The sequence below is a fragment of the Molossus molossus genome, unplaced genomic scaffold, assembly GCF_014108415.1.
Source record: "Molossus molossus isolate mMolMol1 unplaced genomic scaffold, mMolMol1.p scaffold_m16_p_15, whole genome shotgun sequence".
NCBI lineage: Eukaryota > Metazoa > Chordata > Mammalia > Chiroptera > Molossidae > Molossus > Molossus molossus.
The window spans coordinates 73985276-74003471 of NW_023425350.1; the positions used below are offsets into that span (position 1 = coordinate 73985276).

Here is an 18196-nt window from a genome sequence, read left to right on the forward strand (position 1 = left end):
TTTTTTTTCAATGGAAAAATAAAAATGTGTGGTGCCCAGGTGGTCTAAATATCACAAATGAGGGCAGGTGATATCATGTCCATCAAGTCCTCTGATGGGATGACCTGAGAGGGACATGACATCAAAATATCGCCTTGGCAGCATCTGTTCAGGAATACATGATCTGCATCTAATCTAACCCAAACCAAGGAATGTCTATGACATAACTGACCTTACTCTCAAGTAATGTCAATATCACAAGGCAAGATATGCTGGAGAATGATTATAGACCAGAGACATGTTAACTAAATTCAATGTGTGATTCTGGAAAGGGACCTGTCCTAGAGAAAAAATGTGATGAAGGTCATTATTGAGACAATTAACAAATTGGAAATATATAGATAAAAAGTAGCACAATTGTGTAAAATTTTCTGAATTTTATAACCTTGTAGTGGTTATTTTAAGAGAATATCCTTATTCTTGATAAATGAAAATTGATGTATTAAGGAGTATGATGATTTTATCTAATTTCAAATAGTTAAAAAATAATCTGAGGAAGTAAGAAGGGAGGGTGAGAGAGAGAGAGAGAAATATATGTGGTAAAATAAATGTGAAAAAAAGTTAAAAATTGATAAATCTGGGTAAAACATATACAGGAGTTCTCTGTATTATTCTTGCAAATTTTCTGTAAATTTGAAATTATTATTTTTTAAAAATGTATTTTTAATCTTCACCCAAGGATATTTTTCCACTGATATTTAGATAGTCAGAGGGAGGAAAAGAGAGAGAGAGAAACATCGACATGAGAGAGATGCATTGATTGGTTGCCTCCCGCATGACCCTAACCAGGGCTGGGGATCAAACCACAACCAAGGTATGTGCCCTTGACCAGAATAAAACCCATGACTCTTTGGTCCGCAGAACAATGCTCTAACCTCTGAGAAAAACCAGCCCTAACCACTGAGAAAAACCAGCCAGGATGGAATTCAGACTTTTCAAAAGCATTTTCATTCACCTGCCAAATTCGCTTTGGACCCCTCTCCAGGGCTCAAATTCAGAAAACCAACCAGGAATGACCTCCTATAATCACCTCCTGTATATTTGAGGCCCAGAAAAGTGGCAAGTTTTCAGGCCCTGCTCTGAAAACCTGATAAAGGAGAGTTTTATGCCTTAGCCTATGAGTTCATCTCAACTGCTCAGATCCATAGTGACTTTTACCCAATCCACTCCAAAGCACATTCACCACATTTAAAAGAAAATATCCTAGCTGTCAGTTCTACACAGATGCCTACTGGAAACCAAAACTCCTGCTGAAGCATTCCCCCCCCACCCTTTCCCACTTAAAAGGAAGACTTAATTAAACATAACAAAGAATTATTCTTTAAACTCTACACCTAAAGAGGGAATCTGTCTAGAAATAGATATTTTGAGACTTCAATACAAAAACAGTACACTACAATTCATCATGTCCCAGACACAACTCATCACCTTCCTGTCCATCCTACCATCTCTGGTAGGTTTCACTGTCTACTTATGGCCCAAGCCAGGGACCTGACTGACATCCTAACCCATTCCTTAGTCAATCTTCACATAGCAATGGGAGAGCCTTTTAAACTTCAAGTGTGATTGTGTTTCTCCTGCTTTAAATGTGGTTCCCCAATAAAATATACACTTCTATTTTCCCCTCACTTGAGAACATGCCTATTGAGTTGAGAGAGAGAGAGAAAGGAAGAGTGTGAGAGAGAAACATCAATGTGAGAGAGAAACATTGAACCCGCAAACTTTTGGTGTATGAGAAAACACTCCAACCAACTGAGCCACCCAGCTTGAGCAAAACCCACATTTTTTAACATGACCCTTAATAGCCCATATTGAGGGATTCCAAAATGGCAGTGGAGTGAATGGAAGCTACACAGACGATCTTCCAGGACCAAACTGGAATTACAACAAAAATAAAGACAAATCACTGGGAAAAAGCAACAGAAAAGCAGCTTGCGAGGACCATATAACCAGGGACACCGATTGATCCTGGTAGGATTGCGGAGGCGTGAGACAGAAGCTGGGAGCCCACAGACAGCAACGGTCTTAGCTGTGAGCAGCGCCCTTGGGGTTAAACTCCCAAGCGGCTCCACAAGGCAGAGCCAGGATGCTAAAATAGCCACAGCCACTCACTTGGGCTCCAGCAGAGGGAGAGCAGACTGGACTGGAACTGTGTGTGGACACTTGGGATTTGGAGGGCACTCAGAGCTTTTGCTGAGTTGCGGCCATGCAGGACGGTAGTCATCTTACTCCTTCTCAGGGCTCTGGGGAGAGGCAGCGGCACCACTCTCAGAGATTCAACACCACCGGTGGCCATTGAAATGCAAATCGAGGCCCATTAACAACCAGCATCTGCCCCACCCTCGGTAAATCCCCATACACTGAACACCAGGGGGAGTTTTTCAGTCATCTGAGAACCCAAGGCTCTTTAAGTAACCATGACTAAGAGCCTCCAGGCAAAAAGCTAGAGGATAACTGAATCTTTACTGGGCTTGCAACTCTACCCAGGAAAGTAAGATTTGACAGAGGTGTTTAATGTGGGTCCTCCCTCACTCATCCAAACCCAGTAGAGGAAGCCACAAACAACAGAACACCAACACCCACAGGGAAAATTTGGCAGGCTCCAAAACCCACTGAGATAGCCAAAATGGTGAAACAAAGAAACAAATGTCAAATGAAAGAACAAGAGACCTCTAACCAAAGATCAGATAAATGAAACCCACTTAAGCAAGTTAACAAAGCTAGAATTCAGAGCCATGACCTTGAGGAAGCTCAACAGCATGAGTAAGGACATCAACCCCATGAGTAAAGACATAGAAACATTGAAAATCAACCAATTGGAAATTAAAAACCACCAAGAAGCAATGAAGAATGACATAGCAGAAATAAAGAAAACATTGGAAGGACTAAACAACAGACTAGAGGAAGCTGAGGACTGGATCAGTGAATTAGAAGACAGGGTAGAAAAAATCAACCAATCAGAAAACCAAAAGGAAAAAATAATTAAAAAACAGGAAGACAGCTTAAGAGAACTGTGGGACGTAATAATATTCGCATCATAGGAGTCCCCGAAGAAGAAGAAAATGAGCAAGGGTTAGAGAATATATTTGAAGAAATAGTGACAGACAACTTCCCTAATTTGGTGAAGGAAGAAGGTATTCAAGTTCAAGAAGCACAGAGAGCACCAAGTAAGAACCCAAACAGGCCCACACCAAGACACATAGTAATTAAAATGTCAAAAATTTAAGACAAAGAGAGAATCCTAAAGGCAGCAAGAGATAAGCAACAGGTTACCTACAAAGGAACCCCCATAAGGCTCTCAGCTGACTTCTCAACAGAAACACTACATGCCAGAAGTAATCAAGGTCATGAAAAACAAGGATCTGAATCCAAGACTACTCTATCCAGCAAGGCTATCATTCAAAAGAGATGGTCAAATAAAGAGTTTCCCAGACAAAAAAAGGCTAAGGAAATACATTAACATCAAACAGGCACTGCAAGAAATGTTGAAAGGACTGCGGTAATTAGTAAAAGAAAAAGGAAGAAAAATATAACTACACCAAACAAAAATGGCAATAAATAAGTACATATCAATAATCACCTTAAATGTAAATGGATTGAATGTTCCCATAAAAAGACACACAGTAGCTGATTGGATAAGAAAGCATGACTCATCTATATGTTGTTTACAAGAGATCCACCTCACAACAAAAGACTCACATAGGTTGAAAGTGAAGGGATGTTCAATTTTTAATTTTTTGAGGTAACACCATATTGTTTTCCATAGCGGCTGCACCAGTCTGCATTCCCACCAGCAGTGTATTAGAGTCCCCTTTTCTCTACACCCTCGCCAACACTTGTTGTTTGATGATTTGTTGATGGCGGCCATTCTGACAGGTGTGAGGTGATACCTCATTGTTGTTTTAATTTGCATCTCTCTGATGATTAGTGATGTTGAGCATTTCTTCATATGTCTTTTGGCCATTTGCATGTCCTGTTTGGAGAGGTGTCTATTCAGCTCCTCTGCCCATTTTTTAATTGGGATCTTTGCCTTCCTTTTGTTGAGTTGTATGAGCACTCTATATATATTGGAAATTAACCCCTTATCTGATACATCATTGGCAATGATGTTCTCCCATACAGTGGGTTGCCTTTCCATTTTGATGATTGTTTCTTTTGCTGTGCAGAAGCTTTTAGTTTGATATAGTCCCATGTGTTCATTTTTTCCTTTGTTTCTGTTGCCTTAGGTGTTGTATCAGTGAAAATTCTGCTCTGTATGATGTCCGAAATTTTGTTGCCTACATTTTCTTCTAGAATTTTTATGGATTCACGGGTCACATTTAAGTCTTTTACCCATTTTGAGTTTATTTTTGTGTATGGTGTAAGTTGATGGTCTAGTTTCATTTTTTTGCATGTAGCTGTCCAATTTTCCCAACACCATTTATTAAAGAGGCTGTCTTTACTCCACTGTATGCTCTTGCCACCTTTGTCAAATATTGAGTGTATTTCCTTGGGTCCATTTCTGGGTTTTCAGTTCTGTTCCACTGGTCTATATGCCTGTTCTTGTGCCAGTACCAGGCTGTTTTGGTTACAGTCGCTTTGTAGTATAACCTGATATCTGGTATTGTGATCCCACCTACTTTGTTCTTTTTTTCAAGATTGCTGTGGCTATTCGGGGTCTTTTTTGGTTCCATATGAACTGCTAGGAATATACCCTAAGAAGCCTGAAACACCAATCAGGAAGAATATATGTACCCCCATGTTCATAACAGCACTATTTACAATAGCTAAGATCTGGAAACAGCCCAAGTGTCCATCAGTAGACAAATGGATAAAAAAGCTGTGGTACATATACACAATGGAGTACTATGCAGCGGTAAGAAAGAAAGATCTCTTATCCTTTGAGACGACATAGAGGGACCTGGAAAGTATTATCCTAAGTGAAAGAAGTCAAGCAGAAAAAGACAAATACCACATGATCTCACTTATATACGGAATATAATGAACATAACAGTCTGAGGAATACAGTAGACCCAGTAACATGGAAGTAGGGCACAGACTGACATCCCTCAGAAGAGGGGGTGGGGGTGGGGTGGGGGGGTGGGAAGAGATAAACCACAGAACTTATATGCATGTATGCATGACCAATGGACATGGACAACTAAGCTGGGGACGGGGCGGAGGTGGAGTGGGGTGGGGGGTGCCAATGGGGTAAAAAAGGTAAAATATCTGTAACAAAAAAATAAATAAATAAATTATTTTTAAAAAAAAGAAAGTGAAGGGATGGAAAAAAATCTTCCAAGCAAACGGAAAGGAAAAAAAAGCTGGGGTAGCAATACTCATATCTAATAAAATAGATTTCAAAATGAAGGCCATAACTAGAGACAAAGAAGGCCACTACATAATATTGGAAGGATCTATCCAACAAGAATATATAACCTTGGTAAACATATATGCACCCAATATAGGTGCACCAACATATATTAAAAATCTTCTGGAGGACTTCAAAGGAGAAATTGACAGCAATACAATCATAGGAGGGGACTTCAATACCCCACTGCCATCACTGGATAGATCATCAAGACAAAAAATTAGCAAGGAAACAGAGACTCTAAATGAAGCACTAGACCAAATGGATTTAATAGATATCTACAGAGAATTACACCCAAAAACTACAGAATTCACATTCTTCTCAAGTGCACATGGCACATTCTCAAAGATGGACAACATGTTAGGGCATAAACTAAGTCTCTACAAGTTCAAGAAGATTGAAATCATATCAAGCATCTTCTCACATAACACTGGCATGAAAGTAGAAATCAATTGCAACAAGAACATGCAAAGACATTTCAACACATGGAAGCTAAATAGCATGTTATTAAACAACGAATGGGTTACTGAGGAGATCAAAGAATAAATTAAAAACTTTATGGAAACCAATGAAAAGCAACACACAACAACACAAAATCTATGGGATGCAGCGAAAGCAGTTCTGAGAGGGAAGTTCATAGCACTACAGACCTACCTCAAGAAGCAAGAAAAATTTCTAATAGACTAACCTCACAACTTAAAGAACTAGAAAGCAAGCAAAAAGAAAATCCCAGAGCAAGTAGAAAGAAAGAAATAGTAAAGATCAGAGCAGAAATAAATGACATGGAGACCAAAAAAACAATTCAAAGGATCAATGAAACAAAGAGCTGGTTCTTTGAAAAGATAAACAAGATTGATGGACCCTTAGCTAGACTCACCAAGAAACAAAGAGAGAGAACCCAAATACACAAAATCAGAAATGAAAGAGGAGAATTAACAACTGACACCACAGAAATACAAAGAATCATTAACAAATACTATGAACAATTATATGGCAACAAATTTGACAATCTAAGCGAAATGGACAAATTTCTAGAAACACAGTCTCCCAAAACTGGACCAGAAAGAGATAGAAAATTTGAACAGACCAATAACAACTAAGAAAATTGAAAAGGTAATCAAGACTTTCCTAGCAAACAAAAGCCCAGGCCCAGATGGCTTCATGGGGGAGTTTTACCGAACATTCAAAGAAGAACCAACACCCATTTTTCTCCTCAAACTATTTCAAAAAACTCAAGAAGAAGGAAGACTTCCAAACTCGTTTTATGAGGCCAGCATAATTCTGATTCCAAAATCAGAGAAAGACACTACAAAGAAAGAAAACTACAGGCCAATATCCCTGATGAACATAGATGCCAAAATCCTGAACAAAATACTAGCAAATAAAATCCAGCAATACATCAAAAAAATTATTCACTATGACCAAGTAGGATTCATCCCCAGGATGCAAGGCTGGTACAATATTTGCAAATCAATAAATGTGTTACACCACATAAACAAAATGAAGACTAAAAACCACATGATCATATCAATAGATGCTGAAAAAGCATTCAACAAAATCCAGCACCCATTTCTGGTAAAAATGCTCAGCAATGTGGGAACAGAGGGATCATATCTCTACATAATAAAGGCCATATATGAAAGACCTACAGCCAACATCATACTCAGTGGGCAAAAACTAAAAGCACTTCTCTTAAGAACAGAAACAAGAGAGGGATGCCCACTTTTGCTACTCTTATTTAACATAGTACTGGAAGTCTTAGCCACAGCAATCAGACAGGAAGAAAAAATAAAAGGGGTCCAAATTGGAAAGGAGAAAGTGAAACTGTCATTATTTGCAGATGACATGATATTATACATAGAAAGCCCTAAAGACTCCATCAAAAATCTACTAGATTTAATAAATAAAGTTGGCAAAGTAGCAGGATAAAAAATTAATGTCAAAAAATTGATGGCAGCCCTGGCCGGTTTTGCTCAGTGGTTAGCACATCAGCCCGCGGTCCAGAGAGACCCAGGTTCGGTTCCTGCTAAGGGCATGTACCTGGGTTGCAGTTTGTCCCCGGCCCTGGTTGGTCGTGCGGGTGGCAGCCACTCGATGTGTCCCTTTCACATCAATGTTTCTCTCTCTCTCTCCCTCCCACTCTATCTGTACAAAAAATGGAAAAATGTCCTCAGGTGAGGATGAAAAAAAAAAAGAAAAAGAAATTGATGGCATTCTTATACACCAATGATGAACTCACAGAAAGAGAAACTGAGAAAACAATCCCATTTACCATTGCAGCAAAATTTAAGATACCTAGGAATAAACTTAACCAAAGAAGTAAAGGGCCTTTTTGTAGAAAACTACAGGACATTGAAAAAAAAAATAGAGGAAGATATAAAAAAGTGGAAGCACATACCTTGTTCATGGATTGGAAGAATTAACATCATTAAAATGTCCATACTACCCAAAGCAATCAATAGATTCAAGGCAAGCCCCATCAAAATACCAACGACATATTTCACAGAACTAGAACAAATACTTCAAAAGTATATATGGAACCAAAAAGACCCCAAATAGCCACAGCAATCTCGAAACAGAAGGACAAAGTAGATGGGATCACAATACCAGATATCAGGTTATACTACAAAGCTACTGTAATCAAAACAGCCTGGTACTGGCACAAGAACAGGCATATGGACCAGTGGAACAGAACAGAGAACTCAGAAATGGACCCAAGATATTATGCTCAATTAATATTTGACAAAGGGGGCGAGAGCATACAGTGAAGTAAAGACAACCTCTTTAATAAGTGGTGTTGAAAAAATTGGACAGCTGCATGCAAAAAAATAAAACCAGACCATCAACTTACATCATATATAAGAATAAACTCAAAATGGATAAAAGACTTAAATGTGACCCATGAATCCATAAAAATCCTAGAAGAAAATGTAGGCAACAAAATTTCGGACATCATGCACAGCAGAATTTTCACTGATACATCACCTAAGGCAACAGAAACAAAGGAGAAAATGAACACATGAGACTACATCAAATTGAAAAGCTTCTGCACAGGAAAAGGTACAATCATCAAAATGGAAAGGCAACCCACTGTATGGGAGAGCATAATTGCCAATGATACATCAGATAAGTGGTTAATTTCCAAAATATATAGAGTGCTCATACAACTCAAAAAAAGGAAAACAAAAAAACCCAATTAAAAATGGGCAGAGGAGCTAAAAGACACCTCTCCAAACAGGACATACAAATGGCTAAGAGACATATGAAGAAATGCTCAACATCACTAATCATCAGAGAGATGCAAATTAGAACAACAATGAGGTATCACCTCATATCTGTCAGAACGGCTGCCATCAACAAATCATCAATCAACAAGTGTTGGCAAGGGTGTGGAGAAAAGGGGACTCTAGTGTATTGCTGGTGGGAATGCGGACTGGTGCAGCCACTATGGAAAACAATATGGTGTTACCTCAAAAAATTAAAAATTGAATTGCTATTCGATCCAGTGATACCACTTCTAGGAATATACCCTAAGAAGCCTGAAACACCAATCAGAAAGAATATATGTACCCTCATGTTCATAGCAGCACTATTTATAAAAGCTAAGATCTGGAAACAACCCAAATGTCCATCAGTAGACGAATGGATAAAAAAGCAGTGGTACATATACGCAATGGAGTACTATTCAGCTGTAAGAAAGAAAGATGGCTTATCCTTTGAGATGACATGGAGGGACCTGGAAAGTATTGTCCTAAGTGAAACAAGCCAAGCAGAGAAAGACAAATATCATATGATCTCACTTATTTGTGGAATATAATGAACATAACAGTCTGAGGAACAGAGTAGACCCAGAGACGTGGAAGTAGGGTACAGACTGACAACCCTCAGAAGAGGAGGTCATGGGGGGAGGGAAGAGATAAACCACAGAACTTATATGCAGGTACGCATAACCGATGGACACGGACAACAAAGCCGGGTACAAGGTAGGGAGGATGGGGAGGAGGGTGTCAAGGGGGAAAAAAAGGAGAAACATCTGTAACAAAAATAAATAAATAAAACATTAAAAAAAAAATAAATGGCCCATATTTACCCCTCTGAAGAGCCTCATCATGTTCTACCCTTCCTTTGCATTCTAGTTCCAGCAATAATCTATTTTATTTCTCCAGACATTAAATGTTGTTGTTTTTTTCCACCTCTAGATCTTCATTCATGTTACTTTCACTGTCCACGAAGATCTCATTTGAACTTCACCCAGCTGATTCCTTTAGGGTCACGTGCCCCAGAAACTCTTGGGCAAACCTCTCAGGTCTAGCCACACAAGCCTCTTCCTCCAATGTGCCATGTGCACCCCATCCTCAGGACTTGGTACTGCTGTTCCCCTGCCTAGAACTCTCTTATTCCAGGTAAGCTCACAGCCTATCCCTCCTCCTTTATGTCCTTACTCACTTGTCACCTTCCCCGGAAGCTCTTCATGGATCACTATATTTAGAATCTCCATTTTCACCTTGACACTCTCATCCCCTTTGTGGCTTGATTTTTCTCTCTATAGCACTGGATCTGACACTCTATATATTTATTTGGTTGCTTGTCTGTCTCCCTCACTAGAATATAATCTCCATGTAGAAAAGAATTTCCATCTGTTTGCTCACTACGCTAGACAGACTGGCAGTTTAGGAATATTACATACATGGAACATAGTAGATGTGTAGTAAAATTTTGTTTACTAAACAAACGAGACATTAAAGTAACTACAGTTTCTGGCTACCCCCACCCTCGTACACAAATATGGAAAGAAACCCCATCACCATCTAATTTTAAAAATGGAATATCTTAGTATAGCTATGAAATAATAATGTTCTAAGGAAAGCAGTTTGAGAACCTCTGATCACCTATAGCATATTCTTTGACAAAGAAATCTTACAAAATAATAGGTTTACCTGGAAAATAAAAACCGTTTTCGTCACATCTTGCAATAACCTTCTGGCCTTTGAGGTGATCCAATTTTTTGGATTTGATTTTCTTTGTTGAATTTCCTTGAAATTTCTGTTGCTAAAAGATAAAATATGAATAATTGATGTAAAAAGTCAGTGAAAAACACAGGTATGGGTATCTCAGGACTCTGTTGAGAATCATAGGACATACATATACTATCCACTATTTCTGGGGAACTTTCTGTTCTCTGTTGTTGGGAATAAGCTTTCAATTGAACTAAACTGAGAACTTTGATCACGAAAAGTGAGACAGAATTTGCTGTCTAAACACAATCACGTTTTGTTAAAACAAAACAAAACCCCCCAAATCAACCTTTTTCAGAGAATTTAAACAGGATCCAGAGTCTTAAAACATAATATTCAATATACCCATTATACAATCCAAAATACAACAAAAAAAGCAAGCCAATATGACCAGTTCTCAAGGTATGAAGCTATTAATAGATCACAATACTGAGATGACCCAGGTATTGTAATAACCAGATAAAGACTTTGAATCAGCAATTATAACCATAGTTCATGATGTAAAAGCAAACAGTTTTGAAATGAATGGCAATGTGTTTTCAGCAGATAAATAGAAACTATAAAAATAACCAATGGAAATTTTAGAAGTAAAAAATTGTAATATCTGGGAGGGCTCAATAGTAGAACTGATATAACAGAAGAGACAAATCAACAGAAATTCAATCTGAAGAACACAGAGAATTTAAAGATTTTAAAGAAATGAGCAAGGTCTTGCCTGTTCCAGATAATCCCTTTAAAGCCCGGCTCACTTATAATCTCACTGAGAAGACTTTATCTGCAGGCAGTTTCAGAAAAAGCAAAGGTACATCTTACAATAAATATTATTCAGCCATTTATATATGCTATGTACAGAAAAGGCAAATGTATTGCTTACCGGTTACCTGAGGCTGGGGGTGCAAACAAATTGACTGCAAATGGGCATAAGGGGTCTTTTTTTTGGGGTGATGGGAATGTGCTAAACCTGGATGGTGGTGGTGGTTGACAGCTTACATCAGTTTTGGTAAGCTTTATGGTATCAAAATGATATTTCTATAAATCTTTTTTTTTTTTACGGTAAAAGTAGGCAGCCATTTATTTATGGTTTGTTCCTAGTAAATGTTCATGGTATTTTACATACAGTGGGCTATAGGAGCAAATAAGTATGGAACACCTCAATAAACTAACAAAATAGAAACAGACTCACAGAGAACAGTCTGACAACTATTAGAGGAGAAGGGGGTCGGGGGAATGGGTGAAAAAGGTGAAGGGATTAAGCAAAAAACCCCCAAAAACTCACAGACACAGACAACCGTACCGTGATTCTCAGAGGGAAAGGAGGGCTGGGGGGAGGTAGAAGAGGGTAAAGGGGGGCTAAACGGTGTGGAAGGAGACTTGACTTGGGGTGGTGAACACACAATACAATATAGAGATGATGTATTATAGACGTGTACACTTGAAACCTGTATCATTTTATTATCCAATATCACCCAATAAATTAAATAAAAATAAAAATAATAAACTAGATAAAAGATAAACCAAATCACTGCATTGCAGAAACTAAAGATTTTCCCTCCTAGATTTTTTTCCCTTTCTTGACCATTAATTTTTTAATTCTTGGGTTTCTCAAAGAAATCAATCCTCTTCCTCAATCTGACTGCCTAGCAACATCATTCCCCAGCTTCTGCTCTTTGCAGACAATCAAATGGCCCTCTTCTCCATGCCTGTATCAGGTGTTTTCACATGCATTTTGATGCTATTTTTTTGAAGTGCTATTGCTATATCATAAATAAAGTATTAAATGCATATTTTATGAGTTTGACTACAGGGATTCCATTTAAACAAGCCTCTGTGAGGTCTTCAACTATAAAAATTTAAATAATTTCAGGTGGTCTGAACACCATGGGCCATGATTCCTGTTCAGGATGGGTTGGATAGAAGTGGGATCACGTCCACGGCGCCCTGATGTAACTGGGTTCTGCTGCAGCATCTATCATTTGGACCTGTTTGGACATGCTTTTCAGGTTCATTAAAACAAGTGGGAGTTGATTTCCTGGGAGATGAAAACTTAGAGTCAGGTCCTCAGAAGTGAAGAAATAATGAACTAATGAGTTAGAGTCTCTTGGAGGAGCTGTGGGATATGATCAAATCTCAGCCTATGCAGACACGAACAAAACATCAGATGAATGCTACCCTTTTGTTTATGATGTTCCCATTTAGCTGTATTTCGCTTGGGTACCTCCATTCTCATGGAATTTCTATTTTTACTAGTGCAGTAGGTATGTCAAAGGGGCAGTCAACATCACTGGTATATGGTGAATGTTAGCTGCTTGTTCCTGGGCTGTCACATCTTCCCATGGGAGATTCAGAGTGAGCTGCAGTCTGAAATGGCTGCAAAAGGAGGCTCCGGAACCAGGAGGCAACAGAAACAGCCAAGTGTTTCCCAGCTGACTTTGTGACTTTGGGCAACCTTGTAACCTTCCTGAGTATCTGCTTCTGCAGATGCAAAATGAGGGGATAACCTAAATGATCTCTAACACCATCTAGTTCCATACTTTGGTCCAGGAGAATCTAGGCCTTTCTGTACTACAGGGGCCATGTGTAAATAAAAACCAGGACACAAGAATGAATCTTTGCCTGCAGTTTTTTACAAATTGAGGGACATCTACCAGCCAGAACTACAAACTTGAGTTGCAGTATTCCATCATCATACTCCAGAGAGATGACCACACCAGTTTCCTACAGTCGTATAGAATCCCCATAAAGTTTTGTAACAGATCCATCTCCTTTAAGAAGTCTTGGGTACTTAGCCTTGCTTTAAGATCCAAAGGGGTGGAGGGGAGTGCTTCTGTGTCATTGTCCAACCCGCCCAACCCCCGGAGAATAATATAACTTTAGAAAACACAGAGTGAGAAACACATCCCCCAAATTCTATGCAGTTTCTACTTCCCTCTCCAGGATGCTTCCTGAACAGATCACCAGCTGGGTGAGCTGTCGCCTCATTCTTTGGTTTCTTGTGCTGTGTGTGTGAATGGCTCTTTAGGAAGCACAAGACACAATGGCAGGATGAAGCCCTGATTAGAAAACAGCTCTCTCCTCTCCTCTCCTCTACCATGTAGCACTGGGCTGTGGGGTCAACCACTCTGAGAGTAAAAGATCCAATCAAACATGTATCGATAGCAACTCAAAGGGCTTTTGTGAAAGGAGGAACAGTGTGTGCATGCGTGAGTGCGTGCTTGTGTGTGTGTGTGTGTGTGTGTGTGTGTGTGTTAGCAGCAAAAGGCCTAATAAATTATACATTAGATGCTGGATAAAATTATTTCTGTACCTTGAAGAGCAAACTTGTAACATCTCAAGGACTATTCCCTCCTTGCTCTTTTAGGAAAAAATCAAAATAGAAAATTGAAATGTTTTAAATATTTAAATCTGAAAATTACTGAGGTTTTGAGATCTATAATTTGTTGGTACTGATATAGTTATCCATATGCTTCATGCCACTCCAGAGATGAACAAAAGCCACACACCTGAGCCACTTTTGTGTCACTGCTTGGAGTGTGGCCCTCACCAGCTATTTACTATAGCTATAAATACCTCACACGGGCTATGGCCTGAAAATAAATGCTGGGCCTTCAAGAAAATTTTTTAAGAGATCTCCGAGCTGGTTACTCTGGTCCACCCACCTACCCACAAATCCATTTTCTGCCCTGCCCTGCTCCATGCCCTAGGAGGCTGACCCCCAAGGACGACACCACCCTGCTTCCCTTACTGGCTGGCCTCTGGATGGCGGGGTGCAATGGGAGGCAGGTCAGAGGGTGTGTAGGAGGAGGATAGATTGGGGCACTGGCTCTGCGCTCCTCCCCACCCTTCGTCTCTCTAAGCTCTACCTCTGCTCAGGACCAGGGCTCCCAGGACTCCAGCAGCACTACCTCTTGCCACCACTTCAAGTCTAGGGGTGATGACACTTTCTGCTCTTGCCATTCGCTGGGGCCTCAAATCCCCTGAGGGCTGCCTTAGACATACCTCCACCTTTGCGAAAAGCCCCTTCATTAACGTTTCTTCACTTGAACCTACTGAATGGGAGTCTGTTTCCTGCCTAGATCCTACTGATAAGCCCTCCATACTCAGTTCTCCAGACAGGGAGGTCAATGACTATCCCCAAACCTGTTTGGGGTAGAATTTATGACCATGGAAAAGAGAAATCTGGTGACAGGAGAGTGCTAAGGTCCACCCAGCTGAAGTCTGCAGCATAGACGGTTGCCTTTAACATTGGAATGAAAAGACAACCTGGCTATGATTTCTGTTACCTTGGGGATCCCTAGAGTTGATCCCACCTTTCTACTCCTTTTTTAAGATAATATTTAGGTTTTGTGGGAGTTTTACTTCCTTTTTTTAAGAATCCTCACTGGAGGATATTTTTTCCATTTATCTTCAGATAGAATGGGAGAGAGGAAGGGAGAGAGAAACATCGACCTGAAAGGGATACATTGACTGGTTGTCTCCCTCAGGACCCCATCCAGGGCTGGGGATGAACTGCAACTGAGGTACGAGCCCTTGACCGGAATCAGACCCGTGACCCATTGTTCCGCAGGCCGATACTCTAACCACTGAGCAAAACTGGCCAGGGCTCTTCCTTTTTTTTTCTCTTAATTTTTTAATTAATTTTAGAGAGAGAGAAAGGCAGAGGGTGAGAGAGACAAAAACATTGATGAGAGAGAACATTGATTGGCCACCCCCTCTATACTCCTCACTGGGGACTCAGCCCACAACCTGGGCATGTGCCCTGACCGGGAACCAAAGTGCCAACCTCTTGGTGCATGGGTTGACACTGAACCACCGAGCCACACCAGCCGGGCGCTCTTCCATTCTTTTATTTACCTTCAGTGATTGGTGTCTGTAAACAGGATTTTCTCTTTAAATGCCCAGCTAACTGTATGTAGCTCAGTCATGCAGTTGGAAGCATCTTCTCGTCGGCACCCTCTCTAATACATTGGGGGCCTCATGCTCTCTGAGATTTCAGTCCCACCCTGTCCACATAGCCTGGCATCACTCCTCAGGACCCCATCGAGGTCTGTTTCCAGACTCTAACTGGTCACCGAGGCACTGGTCTGAATGTGCAGGTGTCGTTCTTTCTGGGAGGCCACATCACTGATGCACAACCCAGACTTGCTATTTCCCCACCCTCACACCTGGAGAGCAGGTGCCGCTGAGAACAGTTCAGTTGCTGGGGAGGTAGTCTTCCCACCAGACCAAGCATCAGACAACCGACTAAACTTTTAATAGTGGAATGAGAAAGGATTAAGGTGTGATGCCTCCCTTCTCACTTTATGGAGGAAACACTGAAAACTGTAAAAGGGTGGATTACATTCCAAGTATGATAATTGGCCCAGTTACTACTGGAAACAAAGATAACAACTCGACTTATGCTGACTTCACTTTATGTAACTCCAAGAAATTTCTCTCTGAGTCTCCCCAGTCTCTCTCTAACTTCCCCCTGTATAGTGTAAAAGTCACAGCCCAACATGATGTTTTCAAATCCAAGGTCTCTTCTTTCCTTCATCCTCTCAGTTCCACGCCCGCCTCCCCGCCCCAGTCTCACCCATATCCTCCCTCACGAGCATTTTTCTACTACTCTCTTTTCCTGGACTCTTCTTCATGTTGTGGAACACTCAGTTCACCATTCCTAAAGGCCAGGGAAGACTCCAGCTTCCTTGCAGGTCACAGCTCTGAGAAGTAAACATGTGTACCCAGCTGTGTAAGGACATCTCTGAGGCCTCTCTTAGGGTTGCTTACAGCTTCTTACAGCTTAACAAGATTTTCTGCCTCCAAATTTTCCAAGGAGGTCAAGTTTATAGGTGCAGAGAGCCCATTGGATCTTTCTGGGTCTGCATGCTGTGAGATTTGCTCTGGAGAACAACCTTGTTTACTAAGGAAATGCTGTAGGACAATATGGCTGGGGCTCCACAGACCAGAAGGTTAATTATGGTTCAGATGCCTTCTGGTGTTTCCACCTCTGAAAGCTCAGGATTGGCCAATGAGAGCGAAATCTGCAGCCATCACAACAAGTGCTACTGAGGGAGTTTTCAGGGGAATTTAAAATTTCAGACTTATGATTCCTCCTTTCATTATGTGGCCACATTCAAACAAACTTTTGCTACACATTTTCAATAAACTCTAGGGGCAGGGGGGTCTTAATAAGTAACAGAAGGTTTCATCCTCTCCAATTTATAACCATTAATCAAAATCCCTGGCCTTTGCCAAGAAGATTTAAAATGAGACTCTATATGCTAATCAGTAAAAATGACTCATGCCTGTGCTGAATTTTCACTCCAGGACCTCACAAGGCCTTGCATTCTTGAGCTTTGGTCCCAACCAATGTTTTCACACTGGTGGAGACGACTTGTCAGTGAGTCATGAAATTGATCAGTGGGGCATGACAAAAATATCTCAGAATATATCACACATGGTAAGGAGAAATATCATTTTAAGAAAATAGTATACAAAATCTTCCATTGCTGAGGGCTATGTAAAGAATGGAAAGAGCTCTCAAGATAAGCTGCCAGGTATGACACCCCCCCACACCAATTCATTACCTATAAACAATTGTCCTGGGCACATGGACACCCACCTGAACAGACAGTGGGGGATTTAAACAACCAGTGGGGGGATAGGGCAGTAAAGGGAGAGCCTTAGCTCCTGACCAAGAAGGGAGTAACAGTAGACCCACTGATACTATCACACACACTAAATGTCTCCTCTCACTCTGGTTCACGCTCAAGTTCCCATCATCTCTTTCTCCTTTCCTTCCCTACAAAGATCTTAAACAATAATCTTCACTTTTCATATTTACTTTCTTGACTTCTACCCACACCTCTACCCACTGTAAACTAGTTTCTGCTCCTACATGTCCATAAAATTATTCTGGCTAAGACCCCTAGTGATCTCCTTCTTGCCAAATAAAATGGCTTTCAGACATCATTCTGTGTGACTTTTTAAGACTCCTTGGTAATGTTACCTTAATAATGGAAAGAGTAATAATAGCTTGTACAGGCTGAGTGCCTGTTCTGTGGAGCATTTGGTGTCACACACTGTCAAAGCATTTCAGGTGTGTGTCTCACCACCATTTTGTAGGTAGGTACTTTGATTTTTCTATCTTAAAGATGAAGAAACTAGGCTTGGAGGGCCTAGCTAAGGTCATACAGCTAGAAAGTGGCAGTGCTGAGATCTATGTCCCGGTCTGCACCATCCCAGATCCAGGCTCTTGCCTCACAGCTACCTACTCTGGGCCTGCTCCTCTAATGTCCCTGCTTCTCCCACTTCACTGTCTGCTATTCCTCCCAAATACCTCAAATGACCTCCAGATATACCTCCTGAGCTTAGACTTCTCTCCTAAGCTCCAAACATGTGCTGTCTGTTGGCCTTTCTCACCCAGAGGCCCCATGGACATCTGAGAATCAAGAAAACCTAAAGTGATTTACCTTTCCCTGAAAATATATTCTTCCACTTATGATACTTCATCTTCTTATCTGTTTTTTCATTTATTGATTCAAATATTTATGAGTGCCTACAAGGTGCTCATGGCACTGGGTAGCACCTAGAACAGAATGGACAAAGTCCCATTCTTATTCTATTGGGAGGGACAGATCATAAACAAATAGATACATAATGTCAGGTAGTAAAATGTGCTTTGATGAAAACAAAAATGTGGTAAGGGGTTAGAGAATGACAGGGAGTCTAGATGGGTTGTCCGGGGAGAACCTGTGTCCCTGAGAAGAAGAAGCGGTATGGAAGTGGTCGACAGTACCTCTGTCTCCCCAGT

At 40.6% G+C, this 18196-nt stretch overlaps 1 protein-coding gene across 1 annotated transcript in view; it reads right to left on the bottom strand.

The window, feature by feature from the left end:
* Positions 1–18196, bottom strand: part of VWA3B (von Willebrand factor A domain containing 3B) — a 219622-nt gene that overhangs the window by 20219 nt on the left and 181207 nt on the right. Inside the window, exon 22 of the mRNA XM_036263356.1 lies at positions 10327–10438. Coding sequence (XP_036119249.1) covers positions 10327–10438 — 112 coding nt within the window. The remainder of the gene's footprint in view (positions 1–10326; positions 10439–18196) is intronic.